Source organism: Ranitomeya variabilis, chromosome 4 (assembly GCF_051348905.1).
Source record: "Ranitomeya variabilis isolate aRanVar5 chromosome 4, aRanVar5.hap1, whole genome shotgun sequence".
NCBI lineage: Eukaryota > Metazoa > Chordata > Amphibia > Anura > Dendrobatidae > Ranitomeya > Ranitomeya variabilis.
Window position 1 is genome coordinate 414,300,523 of NC_135235.1, and position 25,086 is coordinate 414,325,608.

A 25,086-nucleotide genomic window follows, 5' to 3' on the forward strand; every position below is an offset into this window, starting at 1 on the left:
GGCCGAACCACTCGGGGATCAGCCAGTGTGAGGAAAGCCCCTGAGTCACAAAATCCAATAAGTCTCTGTCCATCCAGCACGACCTCCTGCAAGTGTTTACCTCGATGAGCAGAAGTCGTCATAGCTGCAGGTCGCACACGATAAATTCCTAGTGGTGCAACATGGGTGGGTGAGGCACTAGGCCGGTCCTCACGTAGTGGTAACACGTCTTCCTCCATGGCACTTGGCTGTACATAATTAATAATATGACTGGGTACAGGATCAATCCTCATTGGAACAGCTGGGCAGGAGGCTTGCAGATGCCCCTGCTGCCCACATCGATAGCATCTGTGCTGGGTCTCACTCCATCCAAGGCGTCCTCTTGGGTGAGGGGTAAGGGAACCTGGAGGCCGGCCCCCACCTGAAGGTGCTGTAGGGGTTTGAGGACGACTCCTCCATGAGCTGGCTGGGCATGAGGCCTGCAGATGCCCCGGATGCCCACAGCCATAACACCTGCGCTCTGCTACTTCCTCTCCTCGTCGTATTCCAGAAAACGCAGTAGAAGCAACTGGAGGGACATTTACACGGGTATCAGCATGAGGTGGTGGCTTAGAGGAACGGGGAACAATGGGGACAGAAGAACTGGGGGCCACCGGGGTTGTGGGGCTGGTAGGCCTCTCTCGATCCTCTAACAGAACCCTCCACTGAGGCTTGATGGTGAGAACCTCATCAGCTAGAGCTGCAGCTTCCTCCACAGTGGCTGGTCTCCTCTCACGCACCCATTCCCGGATCTCAGCAGGTCACTTGAAGTAAAACTGCTCTTTTAGGATAACCTGGAGAAAGGTCTCCCAGGTTAAGGCCTCCTCTGCTTCCAGCCAGCGATTACATATTTGTTTGAGTCTGTGGGCATACATCTTGAAAGACACTTCCTCATTGCAGGCTAAAGTACGGAACTGAGTCCTGTAAGTGTCTGGCGTCACAGCATAATGTTCTAGAATAGTCAGTTTAATCTCCGCATACTCACAGTTCTCTCGAGGGCCCATAGCTCTATAGGCTGCGGCAGCTCCACCCTCTAAGAGCCCCACCAGATGTCGGACTCGCTCCCTGTCCGGGACTTCCATTAATCGACACTGATGCTCAAAGTCCTGGAAGAAGCTCTCAATGTCGCCTGCAGCCTCATTAAACGGCTTGAAGTCTTTGCGGGACACTCTGGGAAGTTCCCTCATGGTGGGTGCTGGGGTTATAGTCTGTCTGGAGCTTCTAGCTGCTTCCAAAGCGATCTGCCTCTCCAGCAATGCCATCTCCTGAGCTCTGTGAATGGCCTCCCTCTCTCTCTCCTCGGCTCTGTGAATGGCCTCCCTCTCTCTCTCCTCGGCTCTGTGAATGGCCTCCCTCTCCCTCTCCTGAGCTCTGTGAATGGCCTCTCTCTTATCGTCTATTGTGGCCTCCTCTCCCAGCAATGCCAACTCCTCCTCGTACCACACAACCCACTGACTCTTTTGGGTATTTACCTCCGGCTGCAGTCTTTCCTCCATTTGCTGCGAGGATCCTTCCTCAGCGTCATCTTGCAGGCGAACTCCTTCCAAAGCCTCAATTAGCTGCTCCTTGGAGAGTCCTTTAAAACGGACTCCTACTTCACGGGCCTTTGATTGTAGGCTCCCCAAAGTCCAGTTCTTGTACTCTGCGGTGCTGGTTCCCGATGTTGGGCCATTGTCCTCCATTCCTTCTGCTCTGATCCCGCTGCTTGCCACCAGTTTGTGACGGGGTGTACGGCAGAGCAAGAAGGGACAACAGGCCAAGGGATGATTCCACAGATTTATTATCAAGAACGCTGGAACAACACATGCAGGTAGATCTACAGAGTCCACAATTAGTCCAACGGAACAGGTTCGGGGGCACCTCCCGATAATCCTTGTGCCAGCTAACAAAATAATAGTCCACACGTGTCCAAGAGATCCTAAACAATCTCACGAACGACGAGATATGTCCTCAGCTCAAGTCTCGTCCCGTTCGCTTCCGCAGTCACAGATGTACGTGGGGTCTTGCCTCAGCTAAGAATCCCCACTCCTTCTCCTTCCAGCATCAACTCACATCTGATCTCAAAATAAGAATGGATTGTCTGAGCTCCTGGGATCCGCCCATGAAGGGGGGTAGGGGGGTCACACCTTCTATTCAATGGTTGAGTCCATCAGAAGATTCTAGACTGTACGGCTCCGTAGTATGTACATTTGACTAGCCACCTGCTGTGAGGAAGAATGGCTATTCCTTCACTAGTTGACAAAGCTTAATTACATTATAGCTTAGGGCTGCAAGTATTGGGGGAAGGAGACATTGTTAAGGCCCCGTCTCACATAGCGAGATCGCTGCTGAGTCACTAGTTTTGTGACGCAACAGCGACCTCAGTAGCGATCTCGCTATGTGTGACACGTACCAGCGATCAGGCCCCTGCTGCGAGATCGCCGGTCGTGTCGGAATGGCCTGGACCTTTTTTTGGTCGTTGAGGTCCCGCTGACATCGGTGTGTGTGACACCGATCCAGCGATGTCTTCACTGGTAACCAGGGTAAACATCGGGTTACTAAGCGCAGGGCCGCGCTTAGTAACCCGATGTTTACCCTGGTTACCAAAAAAAACAAACAGTACATACTCGCCTTTCGGTGTCCGTCAGGTCCCTTGCCGTCTGCTTCCTGCTCTGACTGAGATCCGGCCGTACAGTGAGAGCGCAGCACAGCAGTGACGTCACCGCTGCGCTCTGCTCTCACTGTACGGCGGCTCACTCAGAGCAGGAAGCAGACGGCAAGGGACCTGACGGACACCGAAAGGCGAGTATGTACTGTTTGTTTTTTTTGGTAACCAGGGTAAACATCGGGTTACTAAGCGCGGCCCTGCGCTTAGTAACCCGATGTTTACCCTGGTTACCCGGGTGCTGCAGGGGGACTTCGGCATCGTTGAAGACAGTTTCAACGATGCCGAAGAGGTTCCCCTGATCGTTGGTCGCTGGAGAGAGCTGTCTGTGTGACAGCTCCCCAGCGACCACACAACGACTTACCAACGATCACGGCCAGGTTGTATCGCTGGTCGTGATCGTTGGTAAATCGCTATGTGAGACGGGGGCCTTTACAGGTAAACTCCTAGCACAAGAAAATACATATATTACAGCTAATAGAAACCAGAGAACAGTTACATACATCAAATGGCATATTATTCAAATACAGGACAGGGCAAAAGTACAGATCATGACAGGGGGGAGCAGAGGGGCCTTGCTCATGGGTGGGGAAGCAAAGGGATCTTGTACATGGGAAGGAAGCAGAGGGGTCTTGTACATGGGAGGGAAGCAGAGGGGTCTTGTACATGGGAGGGGGAGCAGAGGGGTTTTGTACATGGGAGGGGGAGCAGAGAGGTCTTGTACATGGGAAGCAGAGGGGTCTTGTAAATGCAAGGGGGAGCAGAGGGGTTTTGTACATGGGAGGGGGAGCAGAGAGGTCTTGTACATGGGAAGCAGAGGGGTCTTGTACATAGGAGGGGGAACAGACGGGTTTTGTACGTGGGAAGGAAGCAGAGGGGTCTTGTACATGGGAGGGGAGCAGAGTGGTGTTGTACGTGGGAGGGAAGCAGAGGGGTCTTGCACATCGGAGGTAGGAGCAGAGGGGTCTTGCACATGGGAGGGGTGAGCAGAGGGGTCTTGCACATGGAAGGGGTGAGCAGAGGGGTCTTGCACATGGAAGGGGTGAGCAGAGGGGTCTTGCACATGGAAGGGGGAGCAGAGGGGTTTTGCACATGGAAGGGGGAGCAGAGGGGTCTTGCACATGGGAGGGGGGAGCAGAGGGGTCTTGCACATGGGAGGGGGGAGCAGAGGGGTCTTGCACATGGGAGGGGGGAGCAGAGGGGTCTTGCACATGGAAGGGGGGAGCAGAGGGGTCTTGCACATGGAAGGGGGAGCAGAGGGGTTTTGCACATGGGAGGGGGAGCAGAGGGGTCTTGCACATGGGAGGGGGGAGCAGAGGGGTCTTGCACATGGGAGGGGGAGCAGAGGGGTCTTGTACATGGGAGGGGGGGAGCAGAGGGGTCTTGTACATGGGAGGGGGGGAGCAGAGGGGTCTTGTACGTGGAGAGGGAGCAAGCACGGATAATACACAAACATATTCTTGCTAGGGAGCAGCCTCTTCCCGAGAATATAAGCACAGCTCCGCTAAGCCCCGACCAGTATGGCTGCAGTGTACACTGCACGGACTCGGAGTAGAAAGGCTCAAGGACTTTATTTAGGAGCACAAAGACGAATCTCTGTTAGGAAACGCCACGCAAAATCACACAACTGACTAACACTCGCAATGTGCAGCAACTGACTCACCAGGAAGTAATCCTCATGCAGCTCACTGCCAGCCCCAGGACAGCCTGGAGTGCGACTCCTCCCGCACACGTGACTTGTCACATGACGTTGACCTTGTCCCAGGTCCTTTAGCTCTCTAGGAGCTGGAGAGCCTACATTACTTCCGGGTGAGATGGTTGGTGAGCAGTGGTGCTTGCAGTCTGCTGATGACATTACTTCTTGTCTTTGCCCACATTGTCCCCTGTGTCCTGGAGCTGCTATAGGGGCCGACACCTCCTGCTGCTGCAGGGCAGGACTGTGTGTGCTTCTTTGGTTTATGTCTAGGGGGCTCCTATTAGTTCAGGGCATTGAGAGTGGAGGAGTAGGACAGCCTGAGTGCCCGGGCTCCTACATGCAGGGGAGACGTTCTGAGTGGGTGATGTGCTTTGCGAGTGGGACCAGCATAGTAGATGGCATCCACACTGCAGAAATACGTGTGCAGACAACTTGGCACCGTGTGGATTTTTTATATACAGCCTGTCACTTTTTTCCTGTAGATTTCAGCTTTGATTTCACCTCTTGCAAAGAATAGGATGAAACCTGCACCAAATCCACAGCAAAATTTGCCTTTAATACTAGTGGAATGTTCTGAATATTTCTAATAGAATCTGCAATAAATTCTGTGCTTCACGTGTGGACGTAGCGTAACAGGGAATCTCAACCTCTTGCAATAATTTTTACTAGGTTAACACCGGATATGTTTCTAATCTTTTTTTTAATCCTGCGGTTGTATTTTTTTTGTACATGATTATGGGGTGGGGATCTTTCCTGGGCTTCTGTTGACTACATTTAGAGATCTGCAGTCTAGATTGCAGGTTGTGACTTCTATAGGAGAGGACAAGCTGCGATCATCACCTACTGTGAATGTGGTATCCAACGTTATTCATCTAGAGGTCATCTGTCATGCTAGTAATGATAATGAGACTACTGAAAGTTGATTGGCACAGAACGGGAAGCAGCTGACAAATATTAATCTTAGTAACTAGAGTTAAAAATGACAAGATTTTTATTTTAAAATTATAAAAAAAATAAAAATCACCAAAAAGTATTTAAAAAATATGTTTAACATAGAAACTTGATTTAAATAACAGTTAATTTTTGATGACATTCCTTTTCAAAGAGGTTTTATAATACTTTTAATAGTAATGGCCTATCCAACATCTTCAGATTGGTAGGGGTCTGATCCCACTGATCTTTGTATTGAAGGGGTTACAGCTTTTCGGTGAGACAGCGACCCCTTTATTGTTTAACAGGACCTATGCATTTTATAATGGCTGTGCCTGGTTCACTTGATTTGACAGTAAGCTGCAAAAAGCACTCAAACCCCGTACAAGTGCTCGGAGCATCATGGCGTGGCCACCATACATTTGTTTGAACAGGCGTTCTGTGCTGACAGTCCCTTTAAACACCTAGAGGAAAAAGACCTGTGAGACTACTAAGTCTCCTGCGTATGTGTACAACAGTTTTTCAAAAGAGGAAAAAAAAATAGATGTTCACTTGGAGTCCTACTGTCTTCTACGTGCTTCCAACTGATTTGCATTAGTTTTGCAGCATACTGCTATATAAGAATAACTGAAAGTCAGTCTCTTTATCATGTTGTTACAAAATAAAACCTATAGGCAGAGTGCTGTCCATTTTTTTCTTAAAGGGTTGTTCCCACACTTAAAGGGTGTATGTACAGGATCTGCTATTTTTGTATGATAAATGAGGGTCATCTTAAAGTAACAGTAGTGAGACGAAGGCCACACCCATGTTGAAAATGAACACACAGGTGGCTGCACATGTATATATAAATCAGTGCTCTTACCCATCAGCGTTAATAAAATTGGTCCAATGTTGTTCCTGAAAAGTCGGCCATATGTCATGCGAGTATAATGTGATTTTTCTCACCTAGCATCTGTTTGACATCTGTGTGGCTTGCGTATGCAATGCGATTTTAACATTAGATTTTACATAGAGTAATTGTCATTGAAAGAAAGTTTTCGAACAGAATATTCTTCAATACATAGGTAAATAGGTAGAAATATGTGAGATATATAACTTGCTTTGCGTGTATAGCTTACTGTAAATGTATTAAATTAAAAAAAGGTATGGGGTCTGCCGAAATTTAAATAATCAGCAGATGGAAATCTAACAGCTGGGGGCTGAGGTTTATAGCCTGGGAATGGGTAATAAACATGGAGCTTCCCAGGGTATTAATATCAGCTCACTGCTGTATACTTAGCGTTCACTGGTTATTAAACTGTGGTACCCCCCAAAATTGATATGGGGGGGCCCCTTATAATTAATAACCAGCAAAGGCTAGGCAGACAGTTGTGGGCTGATGTTAATCATGCCATCTTTCAGCATGACATCTAGATGTAGCAGAGCTAGACTCATCAAGGGACAAATGGATTATCTTCTCGTTGAACAGGTGAGGAATATGGTGGTTTATTATCTCTTGTCTTTTACAGGGGATGTGGGCTTTAGTGGATTAGGTGTAAAGGGAAGCATAACTTTGTTTTTTTTTAATTTCAAATAAAGATGTCCGTGTCTTTATTTAAATTAAAGGACTCTATTCAGGTTGTGTTTGGGTTTTTTCCTTTTGACTTCAAGGTTAGTAATGGGTGTGTCTTATAGATGCCTCTCCATACTAACCCTTGGGCTTGATGTCAGCTGCCAATACAAAGCTGACCTCAACCCCAATACCATTACCCCACTTGCAACCACACCAGGGCAAGTGGGAAGAGCGGAGGCTCAGCACCAGAATTGGTGCATCTTATGGATGTGCCAGTTCTGGGGCAGCTGAAAGCTGATGTTTTTAATCTGAGAAGGGGGCCAATATCCATGGCCCCTTCCTAGCCTATTAATATCAGCCTGCAGCTGTCTATATAGCCTTTGCTGGTTATTAGTTATAGGGGGCGCCATTTTAATAACCAGGTAAGGCTAAGTATTCAGGTGTTAGCTGATATTAATAGCCTGGGAAGCGCCATGCTTACTACCCCCATCCCAGTCTATACACATCTGCCCCTAGCTGTCGGCTTTTCCTGTGTTGGTTATTACAATTTCGTGGGTCCCCACGCCATTTTTTTCTTTAAGTTACTTAGTTATTAGCTAAGCACATTAAACTACACACGGACTGCACTAATTATATAGGTCACTGACAACTTTCAATGTTATTATTATTTATTTATATAGCACCATTAATTCCATGGTGCTGTACATGAGACGGAGTTACATCAAAATACAAATATCACTTACAGTAAACAAAACTAACAATGACAGACTGATACAGAGGGGCGAGGACCCTGCCCTTGCGGGCTTACATTCTACAGGATTATGGGGAAGGAGACAGTAGGTCAAGGGTTGCAGTAGCTCCGATGGTGTTGAGGTGGCCTTGTGGTCATTACAGGCTGTAAGCTTCTTTGAAGAGGTGGGTTTTCAGGTTTCTTTTGAAGGATCCAAAAGTAGTGGATAACCGGATGTGTTGGGGTTCAGAATTCCAGAGGATGGGGGATATTCGGGAGAAGTCTTGGAGGCGATTGGGTGAGGAGCGAATAAGCATTGAGGAGAGAAGGAGGTCTTGGGAGGACCGGAGATTACGTGAGGGAAGATACTGAGAGATTAGTGTGGAAATATATGGAGGAGAAAGATTATGGATGGCTTTGTAGGTCAGTGTTAGTAATTTAAACTGGATACGCTGGGAAATTGGGAGCCAGTGAAGGGATTTGCAAAGGGGGGAAACAGGAGTGTAGCGAGGAGAGAGATTAATTAGTCGGGCAGCAGAGTTAAGGATGGACTGGAGGGGTGCGAGAGTGTTAGAAGGTAGGCCATAGAGGAGTATGTTGAAGTAGTCGAGGCGGGAGATGATTAGGGCATGCACAAGCATTTTGGTAGAGTGAGGGTTGAGGAAAGGATGGATTCTGGAAATATTTTTGAGCTGGAGGCGACAGGAGGTGGCGAGAGCTTGGATGTGCAGTTTGAAGGACAGGGCAATGTATTTTGTTCTATATATATCTATTCTATCTCTTCTATTCTGACAGGTCACACAGTGAATTTACTGTAATTGGCTGATGAAATGTTGGGTTTTCTAGGACATTGGTTACTAAAAATCAGACGGCACTTGCATTGTCCCTGTGCTGTGCGTTTTTTTTTCTTGCGCCCATTGACTTGCATTGGCGAGCCTTGTCCGATATACGCAGCAAATCGCAGGATATTGTGATTTTTTTTTTTTCTTCTAAGTCCAATCTGAGCTGAGAATAAAATCGGGACTCAGATTAACATTGGTCAAAATACAATCCAATTTTTTTTTAAATTATATTGCACTCGTCCGTTTTTCACGCAAATGAGTATGAGCCCTTAAGGAAAAAAATGAGCACTAAAGATACGTTTTGTCCTCCAGAGATGGGAAGAAACTGGCATCTATCAGTTATTTATGCTCATATGTGTTGGGTGTAATCTTTATGGATCAGTCATTTATAGCATATTGTGTAGATATGTCTTAAATGTCACAGTTGGGAAAGCCCCTTTAAAAAATGCATTCTTTTTACCAGAGATTTTGGTTCATTTTAATTTCTGTTGCAGTCTCTTTAAGAACGTCTTCTATGAAACAATGGTTCTTTCTATGACTGAACCCTGTGGGATGTACCAAGGCAGAAAGGACGTGGCACAGAAGATCCTAACCCTCACCCTAGAGATCATCTACCTGCTGACTGGAGAGGTGAGGGGATCTGTAAATTATGTCATGTGACATCACTTTTAATAAAACCGAGACATAACAAAAATGTATTTTCAAAATCCGTATAGCAGGTCTGGAAGAAGCCTCCTCTCCAAAAGTGTAAAATAAGTCCAGACAAACAGGCCGCTGAAAGCTGCCACTGACAGCATCAAGCTCCATCTCTCCAGGCAGAATCGGTCACATGACCAACCTTGCCCAGTAGAGAAACCTAACAGTGATATTTGACACTGCCCTGTGTGCCTCTACTAACAATGATGGTGGCCTACTTGTTGGCACCTTAGGGCCCCTTTCCACTTGCGAGGAAAACGGACGAGTGCAATCCGATAAAAAATCGGATTGCACTCGGACCAATGTTCTTCAATAGGTGTCTTTTCATTTGCGATTTTTTTTCTCAGCCGAAATCGGACTGAGAAAAATCTGGGTCGGCTGAGAAAAAAATCGCAGCATGCTGCGTATTGCTGCGATTCTCGGACGAGACTCGCCAATGCAAGTCAATGGGTGCGAGAAAAAAATCGCACAGCACTCGCACCATGCGAGTCCTGTCCGATTTTTACGCACCGGTGTCCTTTGAAAAGCCGGTAATTCAGCGCGGTGTACAGTAAAATCACACTGACAGGTTAGAATAGAGTAGATATATACACATAGAATAGGTATATATACATATATATATATGTCAGTGAGACACCTATATATGTATATATTTAATGCAGCGCTAGATAGCATAAAAGCCGCTAATTCAATTGCCGGCTTTTCATTTCTCCTTCCCAAACCCAACAGGATATGAGACATGGTTTACATACAGTAAACCATCTCATATCCCATTTTTTTTGCATATTCCACACTACTAATGTTAGTAGCGTGTATGTGCAAAATTTGGCCGCTGTAGCTGCTAAAATAAAGGGTTAAATCGCGGAAAAAATTGGCATGGGCTCCCGCGCAATTTTCTCCGCCAGAGTGGTAAAGCCAGTGACTGAGGGCAGATATTAATAGCCTAGGGAGGGTCCATGGTTATTGGCCCCCCTGGCTACAAACATCTGCCCCCAGCCACCCCAGAAGAGGCACATCTGTAAGATGCGCCTATTCTGGCACTTGGCCACTCTCTTCCCACTCCCGTGTAGCGGTGGGATATGGGGTAATGAAGGGTTAATGTCACCTTGCTATTGTAAGGTGACATTAAGCCAGATTAATAATGGAGAGTAGGGTTGAGCGACTTTCATTTTTTTAAGATCGAGTCGGGTTTGGTGAAACCCGACTTTGTCGAGTCGAGTGCAGTCGGCCGATTATCACTAAAAGTCGGGAATCGACGGAAACACGAAACCCAATGCAAGTCAATGGGGAAGCATAGTCGGCAGTGAGTGGAGGCCAGGAAAACACCTACAGTGCCCATTTTAATGCCAAAAACATCCATTCTTGTTTCTGAAGCTTGTCAATCTTAATTAACTTTATAATAATAGTTGGGCATAGGAAATTGGGGGTCATTTGGCAAAAGTTGTGGGGGGAGTAGGGCTGGCTCAAGTTTTTCGTGGGCCCAGGAAACGCGGACTACGTCACGGCGGTGGAGCAGGGAGAGGTAAGTATTTCAACGTTGCAAGTGCTGTGATCCTGAGCAAGCAGGGGGGGCCCACTCGTTCGCATTGGCACTGGCACAGGGCCCCTCAAAGTACGGCGGTGTGTTTGCATGGCGGGGGCGCCTCCCACCAGCAGCGACACTTTTGCGTACTCTGAGGGGCCCTGTGCCAGTGACGTCGCCAACGAGTATGCCCCCCCACCTGATGAAGGAACCTGCACTTTCATCTGCACCTTCCTCTTTGTCCCTGTGTAAGGTGGTATAACATGCGGGAAGGGGAACCTTACTTTCAGCAGGGTCAGATTCTGGCTGTGTAGAGTGCAAGGGGAATGTAGTGGTCTAGGTCAATGTACCAGCAGACTCATCTAGCAGTGGCTGGGCAATGGGCAGGATGAGGAGGAAACAGATATAGGGCCAAAGAATAAAGTAGGCTAAATGCAGTTCAAAATTGGTAACAGGACTAAACAGGCGGCATTGCTTTGTTCAGTGGAGTAGCAAACCCAAGAGCAGCAGACACTGTTTCAAGGGCCCAACCACACTAGTAGGCCAAATGCAGTTTAATATCTGATAGTATAGGCCGAAAGCCAGAAGGTAGAAGCTCAGCTTTATTCAGTTGAGGACAACACCAGGCAGGGGCAGACACCGTTAGTAGGCCGGAAACACCAATTTTTTAAAAAACAGCAGTTAATCAGAGCCAGAAGGTAGAAGCTCAGCTTTATTCAGTTGAGGGCAACACCAGGCAGGGGCAGACACCGTTAGTAGGCCTTAAACACCAATTTTTTAAAAAACAGCAGTTAATCAGAGCCAGAAGGTAGAAGCTCAGCTTTATTCAGTTGAGGACAACACCAGGCAGGGGCAGACACCGTTAGTAGGCCCATAACCAACAATCTTTTAAAAAACAGCACTTAATGAGAGCCAGAAGGTAGAAGCTCAGCTTTATTCAGTTGAGGACAACACCAGGCAGGGGCAGACACCGTTAGTAGGCCGGAACCACCAATTTTTTAAAAAACAGCAGTTAATCAGAGCCAGAAGGTAGAAGCTCAGCTTTATTCAGTTGAGGACAACACCAGGCAGGGGCAGACACCGTTAGTAGGCCGGAACCACCAATTTTTTAAAAAACAGCAGTTAATCAGAGCCAGAAGGTAGAAGCTCAGCTTTATTCAGTTGAGGACAACACCAGGCAGGGGCAGACACCGTTAGTAGGCCGGAACCACCAATTTTTTAAAAAACAGCAGTTAATCAGAGCCAGAAGGTAGAAGCTCAGCTTTATTCAGTTGAGGACAACACCAGGCAGGGGCAGACACCGTTAGTAGGCCGGAACCACCAATTTTTTAAAAAACAGCAGTTAATCAGAGCCAGAAGGTAGAAGCTCAGCTTTATTCAGTTGAGGACAACACCAGGCAGGGGCAGACACCGTTAGTAGGCCGGAACCACCAATTTTTTAAAAAACAGCAGTTAATCAGAGCCAGAAGGTAGAAGGTCAGCTTTATTCAGTTGAGGACAACACCAGGCAGGGGCAGACACCGTTAGTAGGCCGGAACCACCAATTTTTTAAAAAACAGCAGTTAATCAGAGCCAGAAGGTAGAAGCTCAGCTTTATTCAGTTGAGGACAACACCAGGCAGGGGCAGACACCGTTAGTAGGCCGGAAACACCAATTTTTTAAAAAACAGCAGTTAATCAGAGCCAGAAGGTAGAAGCTCAGCTTTATTCAGTTGAGGACAACACCAGGCAGGGGCAGACACCGTTAGTAGGCCCATAACCAACAATCTTTTAAAAAACAGCACTTAATGAGAGCCAGAAGGTAGAAGCTCAGCTTTATTCAGTTGAGGACAAACACCAGGGAGCAGTAAACAGAGGTATTAGGCCCCATCCAGCAATTAAAAAAAAAAAAAATAATAATTAATCAGAGCCAGAAGGTAGAAGCTCAGCTTTATTCAGTTGAGGACAACACCAGGCAGGGGCAGACACCGTTAGAAGGCCGGAACCACCAATTTTTGAAAAAACAGCAGTTAATCAGAGCCAGAAGGTAGAAGCTCAGCTTTATTCAGTTGAGGACAACACCAGGCAGGGGCAGACACCGTTAGTAGGCCGGAACCACCAATTTTTTAAAAAACAGCAGTTAATCAGAGCCAGAAGGTAGAAGCTCAGCTTTATTCAGTTGAGGACAACACCAGGCAGGGGCAGACACCGTTAGTAGGCCGGAAACACCAATTTTTTAAAAAACAGCAGTTAATCAGAGCCAGAAGGTAGAAGCTCAGCTTTATTCAGTTGAGGACAACACCAGGCAGGGGCAGACACCGTTAGTAGGCCGGAAACACCAATTTTTTAAAAAACAGCAGTTAATCAGAGCCAGAAGGTAGAAGCTCAGCTTTATTCAGTTGAGGACAACACCAGGCAGGGGCAGACACCGTTAGTAGGCCGGAAACACCAATTTTGTAAAAAACAGCAGTTAATCAGAGCCAGAAGGTGGAAGCTCAGCTTTATTCAGTTGAGGACAACTTGAATTAGGGACTGCAGACAGACTTACCAGGCTGTCCCCTGTGTGGACCATGCATCCAATACATTAACCCATTGCGCCACAAAGGACACGTAACCTTCCGTGGCCATGCCTACCGCTCCATGTGTCTGTTGTCAGGTGTACCTTTGGACTCACAGATTGACAGAATGAAAGGACAATGTGGTCTTTAACATGCTGGTGGAGGGGTGGGATGGCTTTTCTCACAAAAGAATTGTCAACTGGGTAGCTCATAGCGTGGTACAGCGTAGTCCATCATGGCTTTATTAATATTAAATAAAATAAAAAAATAGGCTCTATGCACTGTAAAATAGGTTCCAGGGGTACACGGGCAGCAGTGGTCTGGTCAGTGGAGGCCTAGTGGAAGGAGGGACCGCAGACAGGCTTCGAAGGCCTAACATAATAAAATGGGCTGGCTGTAGGCACTGTAACATAGGTTTTTTTTATAACAAAAACCGACACTGTGGATGTAATTTTTAGTAATAAATTCCCTTCTTACGGATGTGCCCATCGCACTCCAATGGGGAAAACAAGGGGCAAAACTCCCTAATAACTATAAACCTATAAGCTCAAAAGAGCATAATGCCCCATCTCACAGAATGGATGACAATACAATGTAAATAGAGTTAGTAAACTTTATTAGCAAAATACAAACACATAAAATAGTAGGTAATGAGGATAAGGTGCATGACTAAGAGGCAACACAGGCATAGATATGCACACAATAAAAAGAGCGTAAGGGTGCACTTGCAGGACCATATGTAACCTGCAATGAGTCACTAACATGGCACGGTAACCTATGTATATTTACACAGATAGTAAAAATAGGGAGGGGAGACAGTGGTATAAAACCAGGTGGTCAGTAACCTTTTCTATAAGAATACCCCTGTCTACACTAACTCCCACCCATATTGCAACCTGCCCGAAAACAGTAATGTGGCTAAGCCGTGGACTCAGTAATGTGCTTACCCATGTGTGCGATCTATGCCAGGTGTCCTCACAGATAGCCCCGACGCGCGTTTCGCGTTTTAGAGCTTCCTCGGGGGGCTGTGTGGATCGTAGTGCCTGATCAGTTTTATATCGTTACTGCAGCTGTTTTCTAATTGCCGCATGAAAGTATTGCGGCGCATGTGGGCGGATGCATCCGCCGGCACAGCGCTCCTTCCGGCTATCCCAGCGACGCCCAGAGAGGAGGAATACCTCCATGACGTCATTAAATCTGAGCGTCACTGTAACATAGGTTCCAGGGGTACACGGGCAGCAGTGGTCAGGTGAGTGGAGGCCTAGTGGAAGGAGGGACCGCAGACAGGCTTCGAAGGCCTAACATAATAAAATGGGCTGGCTGTAGGCACTGTAACATAGGTTCCAGGGGTACACGGGCAGCAGTGGTCTGGTCAGTGGAGGCCTAGTGGAAGGAGGGACCGCAGACAGGCTTCGAAGGCCTAACATAATAAAATGGGCTGGCTGTAGGCACTGTAAAATAGGTTCCAGGGGTACACGGGCAGCAGTGGTCAGGTGAGTGGAGGCCTAGTGGAAGGAGGGACCGCAGACAGGCTTCGAAGGCCTAACATAATAAAATGGGCTGGCTGTAGGCACTGTAACATAGGTTCCAGGGGTACACGGGCCGCAGTGGTCTGGTCAGTGGAGGCCTAGTGGAAGGAGGGACCGCAGACAGGCTTCGAAGGCCTAACATAATAAAATGGGCTGGCTGTAGGCACTGTAAAATAGGTTCCAGGGGTACACGGGCAGCAGTGGTCTGGTCAGTGGAGGCCTAGTGGAAGGAGGGACCGCAGACAGGCTTCGAAGGCCTAACATAATAAAATGGGCTGGCTGTAGGCACTTTAAATAGGTTCCAGGGGTACACGGGCAGCAGTGGTCAGGTGAGTGGAGGCCTAGTGGAAGGAGGGACCGCAGACAGGCTTCGAAGGCCTAACATAATAAAATGGGCTGGCTGTAGGCACTGTAACATAGGTTCCAGGGGTACACGGGCAGCAGTGGTCAGGTGAGTGGAGGCCTAGTGGAAGGAGGGACCGCAGACAGGCTTCGAAGGCCTAACATAATAAAATGGGCTGGCTGTAGGCACTGTAACATAGGTTCCAGGGGTACACGGGCAGCAGTGGTCAGGTGAGTGGAGGCCTAGTGGAAGGAGGGACCGCAGACAGGCTTCGAAGGCCTAACATAATAAAATGGGCTGGCTGTAGGCACTGTAACATAGGTTCCAGGGGTACACGGGCAGCAGTGGTCTGGTCAACGGAGGCCGATTGTAATGAGTGTCTGCCAGTTAGTAGTCCAAAACAACAAATAAATGTGAATGTCTCGCATTAAAACAAAACAAAAAAACACTAAAGGGTGCAATCATTAGGTTCAGGGGTGGGATCCTCTGCGTTGTTTCAGACCTACTAATTTAGCGCAAAGTATTTACTGTGGTAAATAGAGGACACTGCCCCTGACTATGTTAAGTACCATCATACATGTCAACACAATGGTATTGTCAGTGGCAGGTATGGAAGGATGTCAGCGCATAGACTAAACATTGGTGGAAGTGTGAGAGATAACTGTGGAAGTGGTAGAGCAATCTTTGACCTGGGGGTGGGTGAACTCTCTTGTGGCCGGCGGTACAGGCCCAGGGCCCCTCATGTTACAACAGTGTGTCTGACGTTGGGTGCGCACCACCACTGCCAGAGACACTTTATTGTACTATGAGGGACCCAGCAATGCCGTCGACCAAAAGCGAGCACACCCACCTCTTCAGACAAACAGCAGTCTCACGGGTGCTTGCGCCAAGTCGCAATACCACGGCCCCGTGTGGGGAGTTTGACCATTTAGGGAGGTGTAAACATGTCGTATGCTGGACAATCAGCTGCAGCAAATTAGACATCAGAAAAGTAATTCACAGTAGTCCACAGGCAAGAGCTTTTCATAGGAAAGCTAGGTGTCTGCCGGGCAAGGTGGGGCAAAAGATTTCGAAATCCAGTTGTGGTTCATTTTAATGAATGTTAGATCATCAACATTTTGGGTAGCCAGACGAGTCCTTTTTTCGGTTAATATTGAACCTGCAGCACTGAATACTCTTTCTGATAGGACACTTGCTGCCGGGCAAGCAAGCTCCTGCAATGCATATTCTGCCAATTCTGGACAGGTGTCTAATTTTGATGCCCAGTAATCAAATGGGAATGACGGTTGAGGGAGAACATCGATAAGGGATGAAAAATAGTTAGTAACCATACTGGACAAATGTTGTCTCCTGTCACTTTCAATTGATGCAGCAGTACCTGTCCTGTCTGCGGTCATAGCAAAATCACTCCACAACCTGGTCAGAAAACCCCTCTGTCCAACGCCACTTCTGATGTGTGCACCCCTAACACTCCTAGTCTGCTGCCCCCTGGAGCTCGTGTGAGAACGATCACGTGCGCTGTGTGCTGGGAATGCCTGAAGCAAACGGTCAACAAGAGTTGATTGTTTGGTTGCTAATATTAGTTCCAAGTTCTCATGTGGCATAATATTTTGCACAATGCAACGCCTTTATAGCTTGGATCAAGGAGGCAGGCCAACCAGTAATCGTCATCGTTCATCATTTTCGTAATGCGTGTGTCCCTTTTTAGGATACGTAAGGCATAATCCGCCATGTGGGCCAAAGTTCCAGTTGTCAAATCTCCGGTTGTGATTGGTTGAGGGGCAGTTTCAGGCAAATCTACGTCACTTTGTGTCCCTCAAAAAACCAGAACCCGGCCTTGCCACGCAACCAATTTGCAGTGCCCCCGGGAAAGCTTCCGCATTAAAAATATACTCATCCCCATCATCCTCCTCATCCTCCACCTCCTCTTCGCCCGCTACCTCGTCCTGTACACTGCCCTGACCAGACAATGGCTGACTGTCATCAAGGCTTTCCTCTTCCTCTGGTGCAGACGCCTGATCCTTTATGTGCGTCAAACTTTGCATCAGCAGACACATTAGGGGGATGCTCATGCTTATTATGGCGTTGTCTGCACTAACCAGCCGTGTGCATTCCTCAAAACACTGAAGGACTTGACACATGTCTTGTATCTTCGACCACTGCACACCTGACAACTCCATGTCTGCCATCCTACTGCCTGCCCGTGTATGTGTATCCTCCCACAAAAACATAACAGCCCGCCTCTGTTGGCACAGTCTCTGAAGCATGTGCAGTGTTGAGTTCCACCTTGTTGCAACGTCTATGATTAGGCGATGCTGGGGAAGGTTCAAAGACCGCTGATAGGTCTGCATACGGCTGGAGTGTACAGGCGAACGTCGGATATGTGAGCAAAGTCCACGCACTTTGAGGAGCAGGTCGGAGAACCCAGGATAAGTTTTCAATAAGCACTGCACCACCAGGTTTAAGGTGTGAGCCAGGCAAGGAATGTGTTTCAGTTGGGAAAGGGAGATGGCAGCCATGAAATTCCTTCCGTTATCACTCACTACCTTGCCTGCCTCAAGATCTACTGTGCCCAGCCACGACTGCGTTTCTTGTTGCAAGAACTCGGACAGAACTTCCGCGGTGTGTCTGTTGTCGCCCAAACACTTCATAGCCAATACAGCCTGCTGACGCTTGCCAGTAGCTGGCCCATAATGGGACAACTGGTGTGCAACAGTGTCATCTGCCGATGGAGTGGTTGGCCGACTGCGGTCTGTGGAAGAGCTGTAGCTTCTGCAGGAGGACGAGGAGGAGGAGGAGGAGGGGGTGCGAACGCCTACAGCCAACTGTTTCCTAGACCGTGGGCTAGGCACAACTGTCCCGAAATTGATGTCCCCTGTAGACCCTGCATCCACCACATTCACCCAGTGTGCCGTGATGGACACATAACGTCCCTGGCCATGCCTACTGGTCCATGCATCTGTAGTCAGGTGCACCTTTGTACTCACAGATTGCCTGAGTGCATGGACGATGCGCTGTTTAACATGCTGGTGCAGGGCTGGGATGGCTTTTCTGGAAAAAAAGTGTCGACTGGGTAGCTCGTATCGTGGTTCCGCGTACTCCATCAGGGCTTTGAAAGCTTCGCTTTCAACTAACCGGTAGGGCATCATCTCTAACGAGATTAGTCTAGCTATGTGGGCGTTAAAACCCTGTGTACGCAGATGCGAGGATAAGTACTTTCTTTTTCTAACCAGAGTCTCATGTAGTGTGAGCTGGACTGGAGAGCTGGAGATCGTGGAACTTTCGGGTGTGCCGGTGGACATGGCAGACTGAGAGACGGTTGGAGACGGTATTGTTTCCGCCGGTGCCCTAGATGCAATATTTCCTCCTACAAAACTGGTGATTCCCTGACCCTGACTGCTTTTGGCTGGCAAAGAAACCTGCACAGATACTGCCGGTGGTGCGGAAAATGGTGGCCTTACAGTGCCGGAAGGGATGTTGCGTTGCTGACTAGCTTCATTGGCCGAGGGTGCTACAACCTTAAGGGACTTAAGGCTTGAAAATGCATGGTGGTTAAGTGTCTATGCATGCAACTAGTATTGAGACTTTTCAGATTCTGACCTCTGCTTAAGCTAGTTGAACATTTTTGACAGATGACTTTGCGCTGATCAATTGGATGTTGTTTAAAAAAATGCCAGACTGCACTCTTCCTAGCATCGGATCCCTTTTCAGGGATTGCAGACTGAGCTTTAACCGGATGGCCACGCTGTCCTCCAACAGGTTTTGGCTTTGACACGCGTTTTGGGCCAGATACGGGCCCGGCAGATGGAACCTGTTGCGATGTTGATGCCTGCTGCGGCCCCTCCTCCACCTCCGCTTCTGAACTACTGCCGCCTGCACCCTGTTCCCCCAATGGATGCCAATCGGGGTCAACAACTGGGTCATCTATTACCTCCTCTTCGAGCTCGTGTGCAACTTCGTCTGTGTCACTGTGTCGGTCGGTGGTATAGCGTTCGTGGCGGGGCAACATAGTCTCATCAGGGTCTGATTGTGGATCAGTACCCTGAGAGGGCAATGTTGTGGTCTGAGTCAAAGGAGCAGCATAGTACTCTGGCTGTGGCTGTGCATCAGTGCACTCCATGTCAGAATCTACTTGTAATGGGCATGGCCTGTTAAGTGTTTCACTTTCTAAGCCAGGGACGGTATGTGTAAAGAGCTCCATGGAGTAACCCGTTGTGTCGCCTGCTGCATCCTTCTCTCTTGTTGTAGTTTTTGCTGAAGAGGACAAGGAAGCGACTTGTCCCTGACCGTGAACATCCACAAGCGACGCGCTGCTTTTACATTTACCAGTTTCAGAAGAGGAGGCAAAAGAGCTAGAGGCTGAGTCTGCAATGTAAGCCAAAACTTGCTGTTGCTGCTCCGGCTTTAAAAGCGGTTTTCCTACTCCCAGAAAAGAGAGCGTTCGAGGCCTTGTGTAGCCAGATGACGAAACTGGCTCCACAGCTCCAGACTTAGGTGGAATATTTTTATCCCCACGACCACCTGATGCTCCACTACCACTACCATCATTACCAGCTGACAATGAACGCCCACGGCCACGACCTCTTGCACCAGACTTCCTCATTGTTTTAAAAACTTAACCAAAGTAACTTTATTTGTTGCTGTCAAACAACTTACACGGTGAGCTATAACTTCAGTATGATTTCAATATCCCTTAACAGGTTGGTGAGACCACAAGGAAAGTCAGGCACAATGTTACACACTCTGTTTTCTGTGGCACCAAATCACAGAGATGCCACACACGCAGGACTGTCACTCAAGCACAAATGTCAATATTAATCTCCCACCTATTTTTTTATTTTTTTTTCTCTCAGGGAGACTTTAGAGACCAAATAAGATAAAATGATTTTTTCAGGGACAATTTAGAAACCAAATAATAATAATAATAAAAAAAAGGCTTTCTATGGCCCACTGAGTGAGAGATGGCACACACAGGAGTCAGGAGTGGCACACAAGCCCTGAGGCCAATATTTTTCTCCCACTGATTGATGTAGTGATTTTTTTTCAGGTAGATTTTAGAACCCAAATCAAGCAAAAAAATAAATAGGCTTTCTATGGCCCACAATTTGAGAGAGAGAGATGGCACACCCAGGAGTCAAGACTGGCACACAAGCAGAAAGGGCAATATTAATCTCCCACTGTTTTTTTATTTTTTTATTTTTTTTCAGGGAGACTTTAGAAACCAAATAAGATAAAATGATTTTTTCAGGGACAATTTAGAAACCAAATAATAATAATAATAATAATAAAAAAAGGCTTTCTATGGCCCACTGAGTGAGAGATGGCACACACAGGAGTCAGGAGTGGCACACAAGCCCTGACTGAGGCCAATATTTTTCTCCCACTGATTGATGTAGTGATTTTTTTTCAGGTAGATTTTAGAACCCAAATCAAGCAAAAAAATAAATAGGCTTTCTATGGCCCACTGAGTGAGAGATGGCACACACAGGAGTCAGGAGTGGCACACAAGCCCTGACTGAGGCCAATATTTTTCTCCCACTGATTGATGTAGTGATTTTTTTTCAGGTAGATTTTAGAACCCAAATCAAGCAAAAAAATAAATAGGCTTTCTATGGCCCACTGAGTGAGAGATGGCACACACAGGAGTCAGGAGTGGCACACAAGCCCTGACTGAGGCCAATATTTTTCTCCCACTGATTGATGTAGTGATTTTTTTTCAGGTAGATTTTAGAACCCAAATCAAGCAAAAAAATAAATAGGCTTTCTATGGCCCACTGAGTGAGAGATGGCACACACAGGAGTCAGGAGTGGCACACAAGCCCTGACTGAGGCCAATATTTTTCTCCCACTGATTGATGTAGTGATTTTTTTTCAGGTAGATTTTAGAACCAAATCAAGCAAAAAAATAAATAGGCTTTCTATGGCCCACTGAGTGAGAGATGGCACACACAGGAGTCAGGAGTGGCACACAAGCCCTGACTGAGGCCAATATTTTTCTCCCACTGATTGATGTAGTGATTTTTTTTCAGGTAGATTTTAGAACACAAATCAAGCAAAAAAATAAATAGGCTTTCTATGGCCCACTGAGTGAGAGATGGCACACACAGGAGTCAGGAGTGGCACACAAGCCCTGACTGAGGCCAATATTTTTCTCCCACTGATTGATGTAGTGATTTTTTTCAGGTAGATTTTAGAACCCAAATCAAGCAAAAAAATAAATAGGCTTTCTATGGCCCACTGAGTGAGAGATGGCACACACAGGAGTCAGGAGTGGCACACAAGCCCTGACTGAGGCCAATATTTTTCTCCCACTGATTGATGTAGTGATTTTTTTAAAGGTAGATTTTAGAACCCAAATCAAGCAAAAAAATAAATAGGCTTTCTATGGCCCACTGAGTGAGAGATGGCACACACAGGAGTCAGGAGTGGCACACAAGCCCTGACTGAGGCCAATATTTTTCTCCCACTGATTGATGTAGTGATTTTTTTTCAGGTAGATTTTAGAACCCAAATCAAGCAAAAAAATAAATAGGCTTTCTATGGCCCACAATTTGAGAGAGAGAGATGGCACACCCAGGAGTCAAGACTGGCACACAAGCAGAAAGGGCAATATTAATCTCCCACTGTTTTTTTATTTTTTTATTTTTTTTCAGGGAGACTTTAGAAACCAAATAAGATAAAATGATTTTTTCAGGGACAATTTAGAAACCAAATAATAATAATAAAAAAAAGGCTTTCTATGGCCCACTGAGTGAGAGATGGCACACACAGGAGTCAGGAGTGGCACACAAGCCCTGAGGCCAATATTTTTCTCCCACTGATTGATGTAGTGATTTTTTTTCAGGTAGATTTTAGAACCCAAATCAAGCAAAAAAATTAAAAGGCTTTCTATGGCCCACTGAGTGAGAGATGGCACACACAGGAGTCAGGAGTGGCACACAAGCCCTGAGGCCAATATTTTTCTCCCTCTGATTGATGTAGTGATTTTTTTTCAGGTAGATTTTAGAACCCAAATCAAGCAAAAAAATAAATAGGCTTTCTATGGCCCACTGAGTGAGAGATGGCACACACAGGGATGGCACTCTAGCAGAAATGCCAATCTTAATCTCCCACAAAAAAAAAAAAAAAAAACAGGGACTGTCCTACAATTACTATCTCCCTGCAGTAATCTCAGCCAGGTATGGCAGGCAGCAATAAGGAGTGGACTGATGCACAAATTAAATAAAAAGTGTGGACAAACAAAAAAGATAGCTGTGCAGAAAGGAAGGAACAAGAGGATTTGTGCTTTGAAAAAAGCAGTTGGTTTGCACAGTGGCATACACACAGCAATACAGCTATCAGGGAGCCTTCTAGGGCAGCCCAATGAGCTACAGCGCTGAGAGAAAAAAAAAAAATGTAGCTTCCACTGTCCCTGCACACCGAAGGTGGTGTTGGACAGTGGAAATCGCTACAGCACAAGCGGTTTGGTGGTTAATGGACCCTGCCTAACGCTCTCCCTGCTTCTGACGAAGCGGCAGCAACCTCTCCCTAAGCTCAGATCAGCAGCAGTGAGATGGCGGTCGGCGGGAACGCCCCTTTATAGCCCCTGTGACGCCGCAGACAGCAAGCCAATCACTGCAATGCCCTTCTCTAAGATGGTGGGGACCAGGACCTATGTCATCACGCTGCCCACACTCTGCGTTCACCTTCATTGGCTGAGAAATGGCGCTTTTCGCGTCATTGAAACGCGACTTTGGCGCGAAAGTCGCGTACCGCATGGCCGACCCCGCACAGGGGTCGGATCGGGTTTCATGAAACCCGACTTTGCCAAAAGTCGGCGACTTTTGAAAATGAACGACCCGTTTCGCTCAAGCCTAATGGAGAGGCGTCAATTATGACACCTATCCATTATTAATCCAATAGTATGAAATGGTTAAGAAAACACACACACATTATTACAAAGTCCTTTAATGAAATAAAGACACAGGGTGTTGTAATATTTTATTATTCTCTTAATCCAGCTGATGACCCTCGTTCTATAACAAAGTAAAAATAAAAAATAAACAATATCTCATACCTTCCGTCGTTCCGTCAGTCCCACGAAGTAAATCCATCTGAAGGGGTTAAATCATTTTACACCCAGGAGCTTTGCTAATGCAATTGTGCTCCTGTGTGTAAAACCCCGGCGAATGAATGAAATGCAGGGTGACCTGGAGTTACCTTGAGTTGCGGTGATGCACCCTCTGCTGGATGTCCTCATATGAACTCGAGAGTGGGAACTTTTACCAGGCTCCAGTTCATGAGGACATCCAGCAGAGGGCGCCTCACCGCAACTCAAGGTAACTCCAGGTCACCCTGCATTTCATTCATTCGCCGGGGTTTTACACACAGGAGCACAATTGCATTAGCAAAGCTCCTGGGTGTAAAATGATTTAACCCCTTCAGATGGATTTACTTCGTGGGACTGACGGAACGACGGAAGGTATGAGATATTGTTTATTTTTTATTTTTACTTTGTTATAGAACGAGGGTCATCAGCTGGATTAAGAGAATAATAAAATATTACAACACCCTGTGTCTTTATTTCATTAAAGGACTTTGTAATAATGTGTGTGTGTTTTCTTAACCATTTTGTAGTTTTGGATTAATAATGGATAGGTGTCATAATTGACGCCTCTCCATTATTAATCTGTGACATTAACCCTTCATTACCCCATATCCCACCGCTACACGGGAGTGGGAAGAGAGTGGCCAAGTGCCAGAATAGGCGCATCTTCCAGATGTGCCTCTTCTGGGGTGGTTGGGGGCAGATGTTTGTAGCCAGGGGGGGCCAATAACCATGGACCCTCCCTAGGCTATTAATATCTGCCCTCAGTCACTGGCTTTACCACTCTGGCGGAGAAAATTGCGCGTGAGCCCATGCCAATTTTTTCCGCGATTTAACCCTTTATTTTAGCAGCTACAGCGGCCAAATTTTGCACATACACACTACTAACAGTAGTGTGGAATATGCAAAAAAAAAAGTGATATGAGATGGTTTACTGTATGTAAACCATGTCTCATATCATGTCGGGTTTGTGAAGGAGAGAGCAAAAGCCGGCAATTGAATTAGCGGCTTTTATGCTATCTAGCGCTGCATTAAATATAAATATACATATATAGGTGTCTCACTGACATATATATATGTATATATACACATTCTATGTGTATATATCTACTCTATTCTAACCTATCAGTGTGATTTTACTGTACACAGCACTGATTTGCCGGCTTTTCAAAGGACACTGGTGCGTACAAATCGGACAGTTAATACGGATGTCATACGGATGATGCGATTACAAAAAAACGGATGATGCGATTAAAAATCGCATTGCACTCGCATGACACTCGCATGACAATCGCATGCGTTACATCCGTTTTTTCGGTCCAGATTACGGACCGTTTTTTCTCTCGCAAGTGGAAAGGGACCCTTAACACTAAAAACTGATTTAAGTATTGACACATGGTCATAATCTCTCTATTCATCAACCAATCTATTAGGCTGAATTTGTACAAATATCTATTTAGAGGGTTGTTCCCATCTTAAAGGGAAGGTACCGTGTTTGTAGATCATTAATAAATAACTGTAATGTAGCATAACATGCTGCTATAACCAAGTTTTAAATGCATGTGAAACAGATTTCGTGTGTTATATGAGTTTAAAGAAGGCACTCGGGCTGACATCTTGGTTTCACAGCAGTAGCACGAAACTAACAGTGTCATATTTTCGGCACCCCATGGACATAGGAGATAATAGACCGGTGCTGACCCTATCTCTAACATTGCAGCAGCATTAGCAGTGAGCTGGGCACGCCTCTGTGGGCTGCACAATACACTGCTGTAGGTGTGACTGGCCGCCATTTTATTATAGCCCAGTGCTATCTGCCGAGCTCCACTTACTCTCTATTTGCAGGACAGAAGTGCTCACTGGAGCTGGAGGATGGAGAGTGGGGATTGCGGGTGATTTACCTCCCTGCTTCTCTGTACTCCAGGCACTGCACGTCCTGGGCAGACATCCTCTGCTCTCACA

At 46.8% G+C, this 25,086-nt stretch overlaps 2 protein-coding genes across 8 annotated transcripts in view; one reads left to right on the top strand and one right to left on the bottom strand.

Moving 5' to 3' along the window:
- Window positions 1-4,458, bottom strand: part of LOC143765023 (uncharacterized) — a 72,409-nt gene extending 67,951 nt beyond the window's left edge. For 3 of the 4 annotated variants that reach the window (XM_077251247.1, XM_077251249.1, XM_077251248.1), the window contains exon 1: window positions 4,326-4,458. The gene's annotated coding sequence lies outside the window, so the exon portion shown is untranslated. The remainder of the gene's footprint in view (window positions 1-4,325) is intronic. The other variant, XM_077251250.1, reaches the window with a different exon arrangement.
- LOC143765027 (uncharacterized) overlaps window positions 1-25,086 on the top strand; it is a 54,499-nt gene that overhangs the window by 8,906 nt on the left and 20,507 nt on the right. For 3 of the 4 annotated variants that reach the window (XM_077251258.1, XM_077251255.1, XM_077251257.1), the window contains exons 1-2: window positions 4,436-4,483; window positions 8,907-9,042. In XM_077251258.1, the coding sequence (XP_077107373.1) occupies window positions 8,935-9,042 (108 nt within the window). In that variant the 5' untranslated portion in view covers window positions 4,436-4,483; window positions 8,907-8,934. Of the gene's footprint in view, window positions 1-4,435; window positions 4,484-8,906; window positions 9,043-25,086 lie in introns of those variants that run through there. The other variant, XM_077251256.1, reaches the window with a different exon arrangement.